Source organism: Barbus barbus (assembly GCF_936440315.1).
Source record: "Barbus barbus genome assembly, chromosome: 44".
Classification (NCBI taxonomy): Eukaryota; Metazoa; Chordata; class Actinopteri; order Cypriniformes; family Cyprinidae; genus Barbus; species Barbus barbus.
The window spans coordinates 10,025,538-10,042,091 of NC_136722.1; the positions used below are offsets into that span (position 1 = coordinate 10,025,538).

Consider the following 16,554-nt stretch of genomic DNA (forward strand, 5'->3'; position numbering starts at 1 on the left):
TCAGATAGGCTACATTCGAATACAGTACACGACACCACTATATAAATTATACATTAAATACAATGTATAATTTATACATTAAATAAGCTGTCACAGAGTATGAAATGAACACCTGCCAAACCTGCATCAACTCTGCGCAGCGGCGGCACGCGACCTGTTCCAGGAGGAATGCCTATTTTCACGATATACATTTGTTTACATTTTGCAGACGGAAGATCCGTCAGTGTGCATTTGTTTCGTTATGTTCAGATGTTCGGTAGCGGTCATATGAGGAGTTTTCACTCTTCTCCGTGTCAGAGGTTATATATACATAATACATAATTAATATACTTTAAAAATAATTTAATTCAGTGATGCAAATCAGAATTTTCATCAGCTGTTACTCCAGTTTTCAGAGTCATATGACAGTTTTGCTGCTTGATATTTTTTGGAACCTGTGACATTTTGTTCAGGATTCTTTGATGAATAGAAAGCTAAAAAAGAAGCATTGATAATAAATCAACATATTGGAATGATTTCTGTAAAGGTTGATGAAAATTCTGTTTTGCATCACTGAAATAAATTACATTAAAAAACACACACACACGCACACACTTTATCTATATAGCTAAATAAAAATAGACTATAGATATACAGTATATGATCCGAAGTAACTAGTAACTAACTACTTGTTTTTTATCCAATACTTTTTTACTCTTACTCAATTAACTATTCAGACTATTACTTTTACTTGAGTAAATATTTCTATAAGTACTTTTACCTTTACTTGAGTACAGTTTTTGGGTACTCCACCCACCTCTGCCAGCATATTGGCTGGCAATGATAAGCAACCCTATTTGCATTGTTAGTTTAACATAAGTGCATTACTGCGAGAACACCAAGTACCAGAATGTTATTAACCACAACACCCGCATGTGTTTTCCTGTGTGTGTGTGTACCTGTTTGATAACTCTCTCAAGTTGAGAGAAGATAAGAGCAGCTCCTTCCTCTACAGACCCTGCATGATCCACTACCTGCAGAAAACAAGCAGCAAAGAATAATTGACCAAAAATAAAGTGTGAAAGTGAACTACACACCACAATATTATTTCTAAGTTTCTTGGTCATTTTTTTTTTTTAATGGTTTCCTTAATCTGAGTGGTTCAAAACACGGTGACTTTTTAGATATTCAGTCTAAACAAACAAAAACAACATGACTTCATTCGATGAGTCTTAGTCATCATAAAAAACACACACTGACTGTTTGCATTCAAAACTGACACCATGTGGAATAAATGTAGTGAAGTGCCAAAGGTTTGCCTTTGCATGTGAAACAGACATTTTCAAACAAATAAGATCTAAATAAGACCTAAATTACCTAAAATCTCAAAAGAAGTGCATAATGTTATTGTTACTACGTCAGGGAAATTAGTGTTAGAACATTTCCTTAAAAACACCTTACGAGTCATTCAAAAATGACTGTGTACAGTCAAGGTGTAATCCTTTTTGTGGTGCTATATCTGAAACTTAAAAGTTCTATATATGAATCTTAGAAGAAACTTAAAAGAAGAATTCTTAAAAGAAACTTTATCACCGATAGAACGTTTAGAAAACCTTTGAAACCCTTATGATATTCCAAAAAAAATGGATCTTGAGAAGAACCTTCAGGAATTTCAATAGAATTTTTAAACCCATATGAATCATTTGAAATTACCTTAAGTTTGGCACTCTTGTCAGCTTTGTTAACTCTCTCCAGCAAGTCTCTAGTGGATGGGCTGAGGGTGAAGACCTCTTCCTTTTCTCCTTTTCTGTCACCAGTTCGCAAATACAGCAAGAGAGGCCTAGAGTCTGGGGTTTTCACAAATGCTTCCTCCACATCCTCTATAACACAACTAAAACAGCAAAATAGATTCATACAGATTCATTCAATAGAGACATGTGATTGATATCAACAATAACATGATAAAAAGTAAGAAAGACCACCTGGACACTGAGGACTTGAGTAGCAGCACACACACTGAGCTCCTCTCGATCTCCTGCCTGCGTTCAGCAGCATACAGAGCAGCTTTCTCCTCAGGAAATGACACATTCAGGTAGAAATGACCCAAACCCTCACAAAAGCTCTGCAGCCTCAAAGAATGAGTCTGAAAGAGAGAGACAAATGGATGAAGATTGCTAAAATGTAAGAATGTGTGTATTTAAGATGTGTTATCCAAGCATGTGTACTTGTATAAAGGCCTGCAGCTCCGCTCTGGTCTCCTGTGTGTATATGAGGTAGCAGCGCACTGTGTTACTCCACAGAGCCTGAGAGACGTGAGGAGAAACTTGCAGCAGACTGGCTACGGCCGCATCCCAGTCATCTGAAACGATACACACAAACATCAGCATACATACATGTACACCTACAACACACACACAGGTGCAAACTCACCTCTGCTGACATTAGCAAACGGCCCCTCCACGTCAATGAGACTGTGAGCAAATTCTGGACCCCTGTGTGTCTGTTGTAACTGCATCATACTGCCCATGGACGGCTCGCTGCCCAATATGCCACCACTCCAGTACTCACATTGAGTTCCCGCAGCTGCACACAGAGTACAAGGATGCATTGGAATAGAAATGTTGACTTTACAATAATTTCCAATCTAGAATTTGGTAGATACTACAGCTGTACACAGTAGGAAAAAATACTCTTTATAACTGTTTAATACTTATGTGACCTGGTGTGGACAATAATCATATTTAAATAAAGAAAATCAATACATAAACAAACAGATCAATAGTGCTGGGCAACGATTAACTGTGATTAATCTCATCCAAAATAAACGTTTTTGTGTAAATAATGTATGTGTGTGTACTTATGTATATTAAAGACACACACATACAGTATATATTTAGAAAATATTTAAATGTATATATTATTCATATAATTTTTCTTAAATATATAACATGCATGTGTGTGTGTATTAATATATACATAAAAAATATACACAATACACACACATACATTATGTACACAAAAATGTTTATTTTGGATGCGATTAATCGCGATTAATCATTGCCCAGCACTACAGATCAATAAATTAATAAAGAAATATAAATGGACGGACAGACGGACAGACGGACAGACGGACAGACGGACAGACGGACAGACGGATAGACGGATAGACGGATAGACGGATAGACGGATAGACGGATAGACGGATAGACGGATAGACAGATAGATAGATAGATAGATAGATAGATAGATAGATAGATAGATAGATAGATAGACAGACAGATAGCAAAGTGCTTAAGTCAAAGTTTCTAAAGTAACTGAAACTTGTGTGTTGGTCTGTTATAATTCTGTTAAAATTCTAAAGTAATTGAATCAGCCCGACGTAGTGTGGTAGCAGAACTGTATTAGACCTATTGTTTCTAAAGTAACTGAAACTGACTGTGAAGCTATGATAGTTCTGATGAAATTCTTAAGTAACTGAATTGATCCCACACAGTGTGGTCACAGAATTATTTCATAACTGTTGTGTGTTATAGTGTTGATTTGCCTGATATACTGTGGCTAAGTAAACTGTTTTAAAAATATAATATAAACCCGAAGTAGTGTGGTTGTCCGACATACTGTGACAGTGTTGCATTTTTAACAGTTTAGTGTAGTGAAGTTTAAGGCCCGACGGAGTGTGGCTGTTTTATTCATTTGCATCCAAAGCACAGGAGCGGTGAATAATTAGACTAACAGGTCTATAAAAGTAACTAGATAATGTTCAGTCAGTGGAGGAAAAGAAACCTATTGAATGGCTGAAGACAATTTTTTTAAGATTGTGAAAATGGAAGAACTTATAGCTAAATACATCGCAAAGCACAGCTCAGTGGGAATGTTTGATGGGATAGAGAAAGCAGATGACCTCTACGAGTGGGCTCAAGACTATCTCAATTCAAAAATTATCCCAAAATGCCTAAAAACAAAGAGGGAAAAGTTGCAAATGCACTTCAAGATCTTTTTGCCTCATACAAGGTAACTAAGAAAAGATTAGAAGAAATGAAAGCTGCAGAATCTAGACAACTAGTTGCTGCCTTTGGCAGGAGAGGATGTTCTAGATTATCTAATGGTTTCCATCAGACACCATGGAGATTCGAAAGATTAAATTCAGAAGGTGTTACTCTCTGTTATGCATGTGGAAAGGATGGTCACATAGCAAGGCATTGTTTGTAGAAAAGTAGGAAAGATCAGGAAGTGTTTTGTTTTGCTTGTGGAAGGATGGGACACATGGCAAGACAGTGTCATTTTTCACACAAAAGAAGGATGGGCTACCGTGATTTGTTTAAGAAGATATGCGGTTTAGAAACTCAGTTGCCACTGTTGAAAGGAAATAAGGAAGAAGCCATTCACACCTTACCAGACACAGCACTGCATGAACAACATGACTGTAGTTCAGTCACAAGCAGATGCTGATGTGAACTGGAGAAATGGTTTTATGATAGTATTATATTTTAGAAAAATATGTTCCTTCTTCTAGAAGGACTTTTTCAAAGTGAAAAGAATAAAAAATGGAAAAGAGAAACAAGGAGAGATCAAACCATTTCAGAGACTATGGACAGCAGTCGTTCCACCAAGATGGAAAACGAGTGGGCAAAGGACATACCCACACAAAGAAATGCACAAAGACACAGACTCACTGCACATGACACTAGAAAGACACACATGTATGCATACTCAAATACAGGATTGTCTATTGAATACACACATGTGGACAAAGGATGTTCACACACACGTTGCCTGTTGATTGATGTTTTTGCTCCTTTGGCTTTTGGCTATGTTTGTACTGTCATAATGTTTAGTACATTTAGAAATTCCTTTAGCTGTTGTGGTTCTCAAGTGCTCCTCTCCCAAACCCCAAAAAAATGTTTGTATGTAATTTTGCCAAATTTGAGAAAAGTCTCTATGATAAACTTTGCCTGATTGGATGGAATGATAACCAGTGTGCATGAGGTGATGACCCAATGACGGGTAAGATTTTCCTTTGGCCAGAGGGGGACAACCTAAGACAGGGCTTCACCGCCACTGGGCACCTATACCCAGGAAGGGAGGTGTAATCTGTGTAAGGGAGTGGATGTGGTGCTTCTTTTGGGCCAAGAGCATCAAAGAGGGGACTGTAAGAATCTATAGTCTGCCTCGACCCAGCTTCCACTCCACAATATGTTTGATCATGCTCATTTCCCAAAATGGCTTATTATAGAGAATAGGGAGATCGGCAGTTGTGTTGCTTGTAGACCATTTGGGAAGATCACATCCTGAGGAAATGGAGACCAATAGTAGAGATAGATAGATAGATAGATAGATAGATAGATAGATAGATAGATAGATAGATAGATAGATAGATAGATAGATAGATAGATAGATAGATAGATAGATAGATAGATAGATAGATAGATAGATAGATAGATAGATAGATAGATAGATAGATAGATAGATAGATAGATAGATAGATAGATAGATAGATAGATATTATTGGCAGAGCACACTTACTTTTAAAGTGAAATGCACCAATCGAAACATGACTAAAAAATTAAATGAATAGAGAGAGAACCAAAAAGCTACTTGCTCTTCCAAAGAAAGGTGAGTGTGACAAATCTAGATCATGCATCTTGACATGCGGATGCTCAATTTCATCAGAAAGTGTAAAAATCTAGTTTCCCTTGAGAAATGTATCTGCCACATTCTTACTGGTGACAGCAGTGCGGTTGTCGTCTGAGTCAGAGTCTGCTGGATCATAAATCTGAATGCCTTGAGCCTGCAGCTGTTGAAGTTTTGACTCCAGATCTCGTTTTGCCCGCAGCAAATCCTGAATTTCCTTTTCTTTAGTCTCCCGGAATATCTGCCGGGTGATTTAGGACAGAAATAGAGATGAAGGAAACACACCGGTGAATGCATTGAAAACTAGAACAGCTACCGGCTAAAGAGGCATAATCTAAAAACAAAAGGAAGGTAAGAATTAATGTGAGTCAGTTACTGTGAGAGAGAGAAGAGAATAAGATTCACACCTTAAACTGCCGTTTGACCTTGTCTCTGTCATGTTCAAATGTGGCAGCTCTCTCCATGGCTTGATACTTTGCTTCCAGGGCACTTTCCTTCTCTCGAAGAATCTTCTGGTAAGTCTTCTGAAGAGCCTGGCAACCAGAGAAACACAGAATCAGCAAAACATAAGTAGTTTCATATAAAAGTTGAGAAAAGTAACATTTATTTCAAAATGTCTTTGTTTTTGGTACATGGGTCTATGACATCTACTGATCTATTGATTCAAAATCTATTCAAAAATTAATTACAATGCAGTTCATACACTACATGCAATGCATTGTATACACTTCTATGATAATACAAGTTTTTAATAACTAAATAAAAAAAAATCATTTTGATATTTTTAGGGGGCATAAAGTCAAAAAGTGTTATATCTTACTGAACTGTCCTGATATTAAAATGAAGGCAAACATAATTAAAAGAATGGCATTTTTGGTGTAATCTATCATAATAATTTATTAGAAAAAAGAGACTAAACCCTTTCAGTCATGTGGTGGAGCCAAAATTCATTAAAAACTTCATTTCATCAAAGAAAATCATAGAAAGGCCCTCATCATGACTGTGCAGCAAGGTCAATAAGCCTCTTATGATTTCAGATAATTTGACCTTTTTATGACAAAGATTAGGTTAGATCAGGCTGAAATATATCATGTGATATGACTTCACAAAAACAGATTTATAAATTAATAATTAATTATATTTGCGAAATAAAGAAATAAATATTTTTATATATAAATTTTACCTTGAAAATTCTATTGAAAAATGGATTAGGATCATGTGTACATTCATATTTGTAATAAATGACATTTTCAGCCATTACACGTAATTTTTCTTGAAAATAGCATAAAAGCTTTGGAAAACCACACAGAACCAAGATTAATATAAACATTACATTTCTAAAAACTTGGCACGTGTTTCAAGCTAGATTCTTTTTTAAATCATTTGTCTTTGTTTTCCTTATTTTCTCTTTTTTTTCTTTATTTCTGTCCAGCACTCTTATGTCACTAACCCACATGAAAAGCTCAGATTTTCTTATTGTCTCTCAAACCTGCAGCTCAGCACGCAGTCTCTTGTTCTCCTCATCCAGCTTGGCTTCTTTCTTCTGCATAGAAGCGATCTCATTGTTCTTGCTGACCCGAAAGATCTCATAATCTTTCCTGAGGCGCTCATACTCAGCCGCATACTCCAGTTCCACCGATCCGGTAGATTTGAAGCTGGCGCCGATGACACGAGGCCCGCGGCGGAAGGAGCTCCGCAGCAGACGTGCCTTTGGCTTCACCTCCACCGGTATCTCACACGCCTCCCCTCCCTCACCCCCATACGCATCCTCAATCACCTCACCGGGGCTCACCATAGAGGATGCTGTACCCATAACAACTGATGAGAGGTGCCACAAAGACACCCGTCAGCTAGATCACTCACACTCTTCTAGATTGAACATTGATGGTCCTGTTGGAAACAGGAAACACAAGCAGTGTGCATCAGTTCTGATACATTTAACCATGGATTTTAAGTATAATTTGAACTTGTACATCAAAAGAGTAGAGCAGTAGGACTAAACGGTTTTGCTGTATTTGAGAACTAGATATGTAAGCCCCAGAGTTTAGTGCCTTTAAAACGTGTATGCCATTGCAATCATTGCAAAAATCCATTAAAAAATGCATAATTATGTGAGTAAATTTAATGTATTGGAAATATACTCTATGTACAGTGGCACTTAAGCCACACTTAAAAAATGCCAAGATGTTGATATTTTTTTAGTTAAGTTTTAAACGAAAAAAAAAAAGAGAAAATAATAGTTAGATTGTTTATAATTAAAACGATATGAATTTGTACAGTTTCTGGTTGTGATATTTGGTAAAAGATGTCCATCATTTATTTGATGCATTATATGGTATATTTAAATGCTTTTAAGATTTCTAAAGAAAAGTTTGTTAAGAATCCAAATCTAAAAGGATATTATTATATCTTTATTCATTCTTGAGTTACAAGCATGCAAACTCTGGGTAAAAAAATAAACTGTCAACATTGGCATATAATGCAAGAAGGATTGCTTTCGTCAAATGATTTTACAAATAGACCAACCAAAAACTTAATTTTTGATTAGTAATATGCATTGCTAAGGACTCATTTTGGACAAATTTAAATGCAATTTTCTTAATATTTCGATTTTTTGCACCCTCGGATTCCAGATTTTCAGATACTAGTTGTATCTTGGCCAAATATTATCCTATCCTAACAAACCATACATCAATGGAGAGCGTATTTATTCAGCTTTCAGATGATGCATAAATCTCAATTTCAAAAAAATTGACCCTTGTGACTGGTTTTGTGGTCCAGGGTCACAAATTATGATTGCTGTGTTGCTAAAGTTAGTTTCCTCCTTCTGTAATTTGGTTTACAATACAATGGATTAGCAAGAGAAAGTGTCCAAATAAATGTAAATGCACTAAGTAAATATTCATGGATGCCATTTAACACACTGGGGTCTGGGGTGATTTTGGGGCCCTTGAGATGTTTTGACATGCCCTGACATTTGTGCTTATTTCAGCTACTTATAACATACTATTGGCCAACATGTATTTTGTGTGTGTGTGTGTGTGTTCAGCACAAACTGTGCTACAATAAGACTGATGTATATGTTTACATTTTTGAATGCATTATTTTAGCTTTCATCAATGCATATTCGTCTTTCTTCAGAAAACGTAAAGCCAATCAGTTTCTCAAATGTGGTTGATTTGACACGGAATGGCTTTAAGGGGGATTTTAGCACCTTTCTTTTAAAAAAAAAAAAGTGTTAATCAAATGTGTTTATATTTTGAATGCGTGTTTATGTACATTATATTGTGTTTGCACTTGCAGGGTCAGTTACACAATATAAATTATAATAAGAAGAAAACATTTATGAGAAGTTGAGATGAAGTATGATCTGAAGATCCTGTTTATTTGGTTTAATTTGACGTGTTGTTGGGTTAGCATGCCTTTGGCTTCACCTCCACCATCAAATCAAACACATGGAGGACGTGGATATCTGCATATTTAATGCTTAAACCTCACCTTAAATTGTGGTCTTGAACCCTGCGGTCATCCTGGAGACGATGTGAAGAAAAATACTCCACCCAACCGAGAGGACTGAGGAGATCCAGGACGATGAACTTAGACAGAACTGATGTCTTAAGACCCCAAATATATATCGATAATCAACGTGTTCATAAACACGGCTGGCATATCAGTTAATAAGTAAACAAATCATGCTGATGCACACGTTTTCTCCCCAATGTCTTCCTGACAACCGCGTTACTAGGCATGCCTTCTTCTACGGGTCCACAGTGTGACCAAAAAGTGCGTAAGCCTCAGTTTGTTGGCAATGGGATGCCTGTGTGATAGCAGTTTATAACTTAATAAGGTCTGTGGTTAACATTAATCTTAATTCATGTTTTGTTTTTTTTAAGTCTGCCTTATCAGAACAGCTTGTGCAGTTTAATAAATAAATAAATAAAAAACTAACTTTAGTGCTATTTACTATATAGCCTCTTCAAAAATGATGTTGTCCATATGCAGTTAATTTGGACGGTTGATTTTCCTTAAATTTTCTAAATTGATTTTTCTAAATGTATGCATTAGATAAGGTACTATCAGTGGTGGAAATGGCCGAAATTCACCGGGGGGAGGGGGAGGGGGGTGGTTAAATGGTAATTTTAAATTACCTTTCGGATGTATTTAATCATAAAACCATTTATAATCTATAAAAGCATTTATTAACAATTTATGTCATATTTTCTCTAAACCTTCTTGTACATTAAGACAGGCATCTGCAATTCTGCCCAAATTAAAGATACATTGTGTTTGAATTTGTACATTTTATAATATAATTATTATTAATGACCTCTTGTGTTTAAAGTAACGAATTACATTTACTCGCGTTACTGTAATTGAGTAGTTTTTTTATGTACTTCTACTTTTTAAAGTAATTTTTAATATCTGTAATTTTACTTTTACTTAAGTATATTTTACTTAAGTATTGTACTTCGCTACATTTTAAAACACATTTATTACTGAGTAAAAAAAAAAAAAAAAAAAAGATAAAATCGCTCCCTGGAAACTAAGTTACTACAGTAAATAATGGGCAGGAGAACAAACTGGCGCTAAAATCAGAAGAAAGATGCAGACCCAGCTGAAAACCAAACCCTGTCGTTTTCTGCTGAAGTTGAACTCGAAGTAAATGAAGTGAACTCCTGGCCATGTTTATGCTCTATTATGCAATGTAAGCTGTGTTTGCCGAGGGAGACCAAACTAGCAGCAAATCTCGACATCACCCCTTCGCAAGCATGTAAAGGTAAGGTAAATACTTGCATCATTGCATTGGTGGTTAAAATGAAGCTTTGGCAGTTTAGCAAAAGGTTTTGCACAAATTAGCCAAAAAGACAGTGGTGCAGTAATTGTTGTTTTAACGATGTGCGATTTGACATCAGTATGTAGCCAAAAAGCAAACAAAACACTCCTACAGAGTGCCGTCTATTAGATTAGACTAGTGCACGCGCATTTATAGTGCATTCTTTCACTGCGTGATTGTTAAAAAGCATTTAAAATGATCACAAAATTGAAGAGAGGTGCAGAAAATGTATATTTATATAATTTCATATAGTAAATCAATATCACACAAAGAGTGCCGTTTTTCTCCAAAAATCAGCATGATTACAAATAGATTTTTTACAACTCAATAAACAAGAAATTAATTAAGAGACTTGCGTTTTAGACACCATATTGCCTGTTTTTGCTCTATTTCGACAACAAAAATAATCCCAAACACAGCCACAGCACTGTTTTGCGTCTCTGAGCAACATGACAGTGTTTTGTTCCTGAATGAATCAACTGTTTAAACGATTCGGTTCAATCGCAATGACTCACTTATTAACTGTGACTTGGTGACACCTACTGGCGGTTTGAATTTCGCATTTAAAGTATCTTTTTTATTTTTTTTAAAGATAATTTCAAATGAGTATTCAACATTGTATGTCTTATATATCAAAACATTATTTCTGCATTTGTAACTGCAGGTTAAATGCATTCATGTCCTGCATTAAACAGTGTGTAAATACATCTATGCCACTTCAGATGAAGCTTCTGTGTTTCCTCTGCATTGCAAAGATACATTTTGTTGATACTGATTTAATTTGGCTGGTACCAGCCCAAATGTCTCATTATTCTAAATAACTGATTCATTTAATTAAAAACAACTAGTTTGAGGTTTATAGGCCTATCCCAGGGGTGTCAAACTCAGTTCCTGGAGAGCTGCAGCCCAGCAGAGTTTAGTTCCAACCCTGCTCCAAAACATACCATGTAGTTTTCAAATAAGCCTAAATAATTAGATTAGTATAGATATAACCCTAATTAAACACATCTGGTCCAGCTATAGCTTTTTATAGCTATTTAATTAGGGTTATATCTATACTGTTGTAGGGCTGTGGCCGTCCAGGATCTGAGTTTGGCACCCTTGGTCTATCCCATTGTTTCTTCCCTCCCACTGTTACAAAATAACTAAGTAATTTTTACTCTGAGTAAATTTTAAATGAGCTACTTTTCACTTTTACTTGAGTAGATTATTAGACTGGCACTTTTACTTGTACTTAAGTAAATTTTCATTAAGGTAATGGTACTTTTACTTGAGTAAAATATTTCCGTACTCTTTCCACCTCTGTGTTTAATATATATATATATATATATATATATATATATATATAAAACATTGATTAGTGAAATGAACGAATGATTTCATAAAATATTAGAATGATTGTCTCTCATTGGCCTGATTAGCTAAGTGTCTTATTTAGCGGTACAGTATTGCATGATTTGTAGATTATATTTAATAGTTTACACTTTGCAAAAACGTTTTCAATTAGTTTTAAAAGCTAACATTACATTCTTAAGGACTCTACACTTACGTTTCTTTTCAGGAGCACTAGTGCTTCTACTTAAAAATAAATAAATAAATAAATGATGAACACCTGATCAATGACAGAAATTAACCTTACTATTATAAGGTGATTTTTTTAACCTTTGTAATACCATTTTTAACCTTATTAAATGTATGTCATATGTTGTGCCAAAAATAGATTTATTAACTTTTTGTAAAAAAAAAAAAAAAAAATTAATTAATAAATTAATTTAAAATAATAAGATACAATCACGAAGACCTGAAATCAGCATCATCAATTAATCTTTGCACGGAACAGAAGAGCACAAATGTGGAATATTTACAGACTTTTTAACAAGACTCAGAGGTGGCATTAATACATTTAATAAAAACAATGTTATGAGATTGAATTGATTATGATGTTTGCACTGCAGAAGTGGCACGGAAGTTGTATCTGAAGTGGCATTTTAAAAATAAAAAAAATTAAATTCACAGAAACTTTCACAAATGCTCACTCTTAAAATTACATTTTCCAAAAGGTGATCAGTTCTTAAAAGAACCTTTTTTTTTTCTTACTTTGCAGAACACATATTTATTTAGTTTTCAAAAATCCTTTTGTGAAATGGGAAGCTTCCATAAGGTTGTTCGTGGAACCATCAATGGCATTCCAATAAAGAACTTCTATTTTTAAGAGTTCTGGTGTGTAAAATGTGTTAGTGGAGACCTTAAAAGATATAACATTTTGAAAGAATATTTTATTTGTTATTATTTTGAACAACTGAAAGTATTTACTATATATATATATATATATATATATATATATATATATATATATATATATATATATATATATATATATATATATATATATATACATATACATATGGTAAATTACTTGATAAATGATCAATTTTGACAGAATAAAAAAGTAAAACAAGCACTAGTCATGCATACATGTTTCAGAAGGAATCAGACTGCATGTCATGGTTCAACAAGTTTCTGAATGAATCGGTATGAATTCAGCCATACCTTTCCCACTTCTACCTTGTTTTACACATACTGAGTTTCAGTACGTCTGGTAGTTAACAGCTGAAAAGATGTCGTCTCATTTCTTGTCCGATCATGTGGTGGATTGCTCATCTTTAGGGTTTCTACCACAAAGCTGCAACAGGGTCTCTTGGTAATTTCTAGCCAGAAAGAAGTACATGACAGGATCCAACACGCCACTTACGCATGTTAAAGCTGAGGTGATGCGATTTCCTAAATGCAACATTCGTCTTTCGGATTCTGACCTTGACATGTCGTCATGCCATAGGATAAATACAAATCGGTGGATATGGTAGGGCACAAATGCAATCAAAAAGTTAACCACAGTTAGAACAATCATTCTCATTGCCTTATGCTGAGTAGGCGTCCTTTCGTTAAAAGTCATCTGTTTTACTTTGGCAAATATGAGAATGTAAGAAATGCTCAGGGTGACCAGAGGTATCAGAAATGCGATAGCAGTGGACACCAACGCACCGGTGCGATTGGAGGAATTCTCTATGTACAACTTTTCGCACACTGTCACATTCTGCATTTGTCTAGTCACGTCTGTTTTAGAGAATAGGACAGGCAACATGGAAATAGTCGTCATGACCCACAGCACTGCAGAGACCACTTTGGCATTCTTGGTCTTTCTCAGATTGTGAGTTTTGTGTGGTACAACACAAGCCAACAGACGGTCTACACTGATACAAGTCATTAAGTACATGCTGCAGTAGAGGTTGACGAAGAACAGGAAACCAACCACGCGACAGGCCCCTTCACCAAGAGGCCAGTGACTGTTTGACATGTGGTAGATCACTCGCATGGGGAGCACCAAGACGTAGGACATGTCCGCTATAGCCAGGTGCTTCAGAAACTCTTTGGAAGGGGTGTTGTTGGTGTTGCGGTGGCAGAACACCCAAAGTGCCAGGGCATTACTCGGGACTGAGAGGATGAAGATGACAATGTAGAAGGTTGCGAGCAGGATGTTCTCTAAGTGAGAGCTGAGGTAAATCCCCTCCATGGAGTGATTCGACATAGCGCAGGTCTTTAATATGAGACTGAGCTTCTGTTTGGAGAATGGCAAGAGTCAGAATAAGTATCAGATATTAAATCTAGCTTATCTATAATAGATTTTTTTTTAAAAAGGTTTAGAAATGACTATTCTGTGTTATTATTATGTAACAGTAAAGTCATTGGAGCTATAAATTCACAAATTGAAGTGTGGACATTTTCCAAAAATGTTTAACAAATCAAAATTTTAGTTTTATATTCTTTAGTAGCTACCATTTGCCTACAGTTCTGCACACTATATATTCAGTAAAGTGTGTCCAACTTTTGACCGGTTTTAGCAAAATTATTTTCTCCAGAACTGCAGTAATTGTTGAATTGCTTTTTTCTAAGAACTTGTCCAGCAATTATACTATATGTCTTTGAACTTAAAAGGTCTATTTATATGATAATACTGCTTTATTATTATTATTATTATAAAGTCCCAGTCCCAGACTGTCAAATGTAAGTCTGAGCTATTTCAATTGAAAGAAACTTGTACTGACTGATCTTAAAATATATCAATGCCTTTGTTTTGTCTCAAGATGGACACCAGTAATGTTTTTTTTCTAAGACACGTTTATTAAAATTACTTAAATGTCCTAATTGAACTATGGCCTAACCCTGGCTTAGTCTAAGCCCTGTCTGTGAAACCAGGCCTAAGTCAAACAACATTCAGTTTACCAAGGTAAATGGTAAAATCACTGTTAAAAAAGCAACATGTTTTAAGTCACTAAGAACGCATTTTTCCTTTTAAAAAACAGGTCAACAATCTTAATATCATTATTAGTATTGCTCTTATTTTTCCGTACTTACAAGAAGGTTATAGTCTTCCCCAGCAGCCAGCACATTGACTTAATTATAAATGCCTCCTTTAGCTATAGACCAAATGAATGTTTGCTCATCTGTTTCCTCTTTCAGTCATATGCTTTGACTTCATGTAGGAGGTATCACAAAAAAATGAATCAGCCCTTCTACAACACACCACCCTCTACTGGTCTCTTTACCTGCATGCTATGATCACATCATCATAACAATTCTTCATAAAACAAACCTGGCATAGTTCAAATATACAGTAACGTTGAAGCTATTTGTGCGCAAATCCACTTAGGCTAGGGTTTATTAAGTTATAAAATAACAGCAAGAAAGCTGGTCATTTATGCAGTAGTTTGGACATGTGGAGATCAAAATTAGAGAACAACCTACAATTTCCTAAATTATTTGAAGTTATCCTAACAGGAGTAATAATAACAGGAGTTTTTAGCATATTTTATGAGTTAAATATATTCCGAAGCACAGTATAAAAAACTTAAATGAGATATTTGAAAAAGAACACTGATCAAAATTAGAGAACACTTTCAGATACCTCCCAGTTATTGGTGTTAATCTGGTACCTGGTGCTAATTTCCTTAATTAGATGACAAACCCTATTTAACTGGCAGCCCAACTTTCCAGTTTTCACCGACTTTGCAAGATGGTGAGCCGTTCTAAAGTGACTGAAAAACATTCCTATAGCAGGTTGTCCAGATGAAGCCCAAGAGAAAGCTATAGCAAGAGAAGATGGTCGTTCCAAAGCTGTAATTTCTAGAATATTGCATCTTTACAATGTCACTCATTCAAGTCCCCCAAAAAGGCTAGTCGTCCACAAAAGACAAATGCACAAGAGGACAGAATAATGCAGAGAATCTCAATGGGCAATCGGTGCTCGCCGTGCTGAACAGGGTAAGGATTTGTCTCGGCATATGTGTCTCGATGTTTAAGAGAATTTGCACTGAAAGTGCACTCTGCAGTGACCAAACCTCTCATCAGCAGAAAGACTCAAAAGGCTATGCTCACCTTTGTTGAGGAGCATGTTGTGTGGACAAAGGAGAACTGGTTCAAAGTTCACTTCAGTGATGAAAGCAAGTTCAATTTAATTGGGTCCGATGGGAAACATTATATTCATCGTTAAACAGGGTGAACCCCGAGTGCGTAAAGAAGTCAGTGAAAGGTGGCGGAGGAAATGTCATGATGGTTTGAGATGTTTGGCCTCTTATACAGCTACATGGCAGATGTGAATGCAAATGTTTATCAGAACCTCCTGTGGCAACATGTTCCTTCCCTGCGTTCATCGCCCAATAAGCCAGCATTTTTCATGCAGGACAATGCCCCCCATCACACTGAAAAACGGGTAAAGCTGAAAACATTGAAATAATTGTCCTGATCTAAACCCGATTGAAAATCTTTGATGAAAAAACTATGGCTAGTCACCGAACTGTGGAAGAGACTGGAAGTCATTCAAAGCAAAGGCCTGTACACTTACTAGTAATTTCTGACTGCTGTAACCTTCAGAAATTTTAATTATAATCTTTCTGCTGTGAGCAGCAAATGCAGCAGCTAGAGTTCTTACTAGAACCAAGAAGTATGACCATATTAGCCCGGTTCTGTCAACACGTCACTGGCTCCCCATTAAACATTGTATACATGTTCAAATCTAGCTAATTACCTATAAAGCCCTGAATGGTTTGGCACCT

At 35.8% G+C, this 16,554-nt stretch overlaps 2 protein-coding genes across 2 annotated transcripts in view; both read right to left on the minus strand.

The window, feature by feature from the left end:
- LOC306863601 (nephrocystin-3-like) overlaps nt 1-9,384 on the minus strand; it is a 33,552-nt gene extending 24,168 nt beyond the window's left edge. The window contains exons 1-9 of the mRNA XM_079407031.1: nt 9,109-9,384; nt 7,100-7,500; nt 6,018-6,143; nt 5,701-5,851; nt 2,410-2,562; nt 2,205-2,338; nt 1,962-2,122; nt 1,693-1,870; nt 939-1,013 (exon numbers count right to left, since the gene is read on the minus strand). Of these exons, the coding sequence (XP_079263157.1) occupies nt 939-1,013; nt 1,693-1,870; nt 1,962-2,122; nt 2,205-2,338; nt 2,410-2,562; nt 5,701-5,851; nt 6,018-6,143; nt 7,100-7,423 (1,302 nt within the window). The 5' untranslated portion in view covers nt 7,424-7,500; nt 9,109-9,384. The remainder of the gene's footprint in view (nt 1-938; nt 1,014-1,692; nt 1,871-1,961; nt 2,123-2,204; nt 2,339-2,409; nt 2,563-5,700; nt 5,852-6,017; nt 6,144-7,099; nt 7,501-9,108) is intronic.
- Nucleotides 9,385-13,085: 3,701 nt separating this feature from the next.
- On the minus strand, nt 13,086-14,030 carry LOC306863007 (uracil nucleotide/cysteinyl leukotriene receptor-like; the record flags this gene model as incomplete). The annotated part of the gene is made up of 1 exon (XM_079406141.1): nt 13,086-14,030. The coding sequence occupies one exon, from the start codon at nt 14,028-14,030 to the stop codon at nt 13,086-13,088; it is 945 nt and encodes a 314-aa protein (XP_079262267.1).
- Between the last annotated feature and the right edge of the window lie 2,524 nt (nt 14,031-16,554).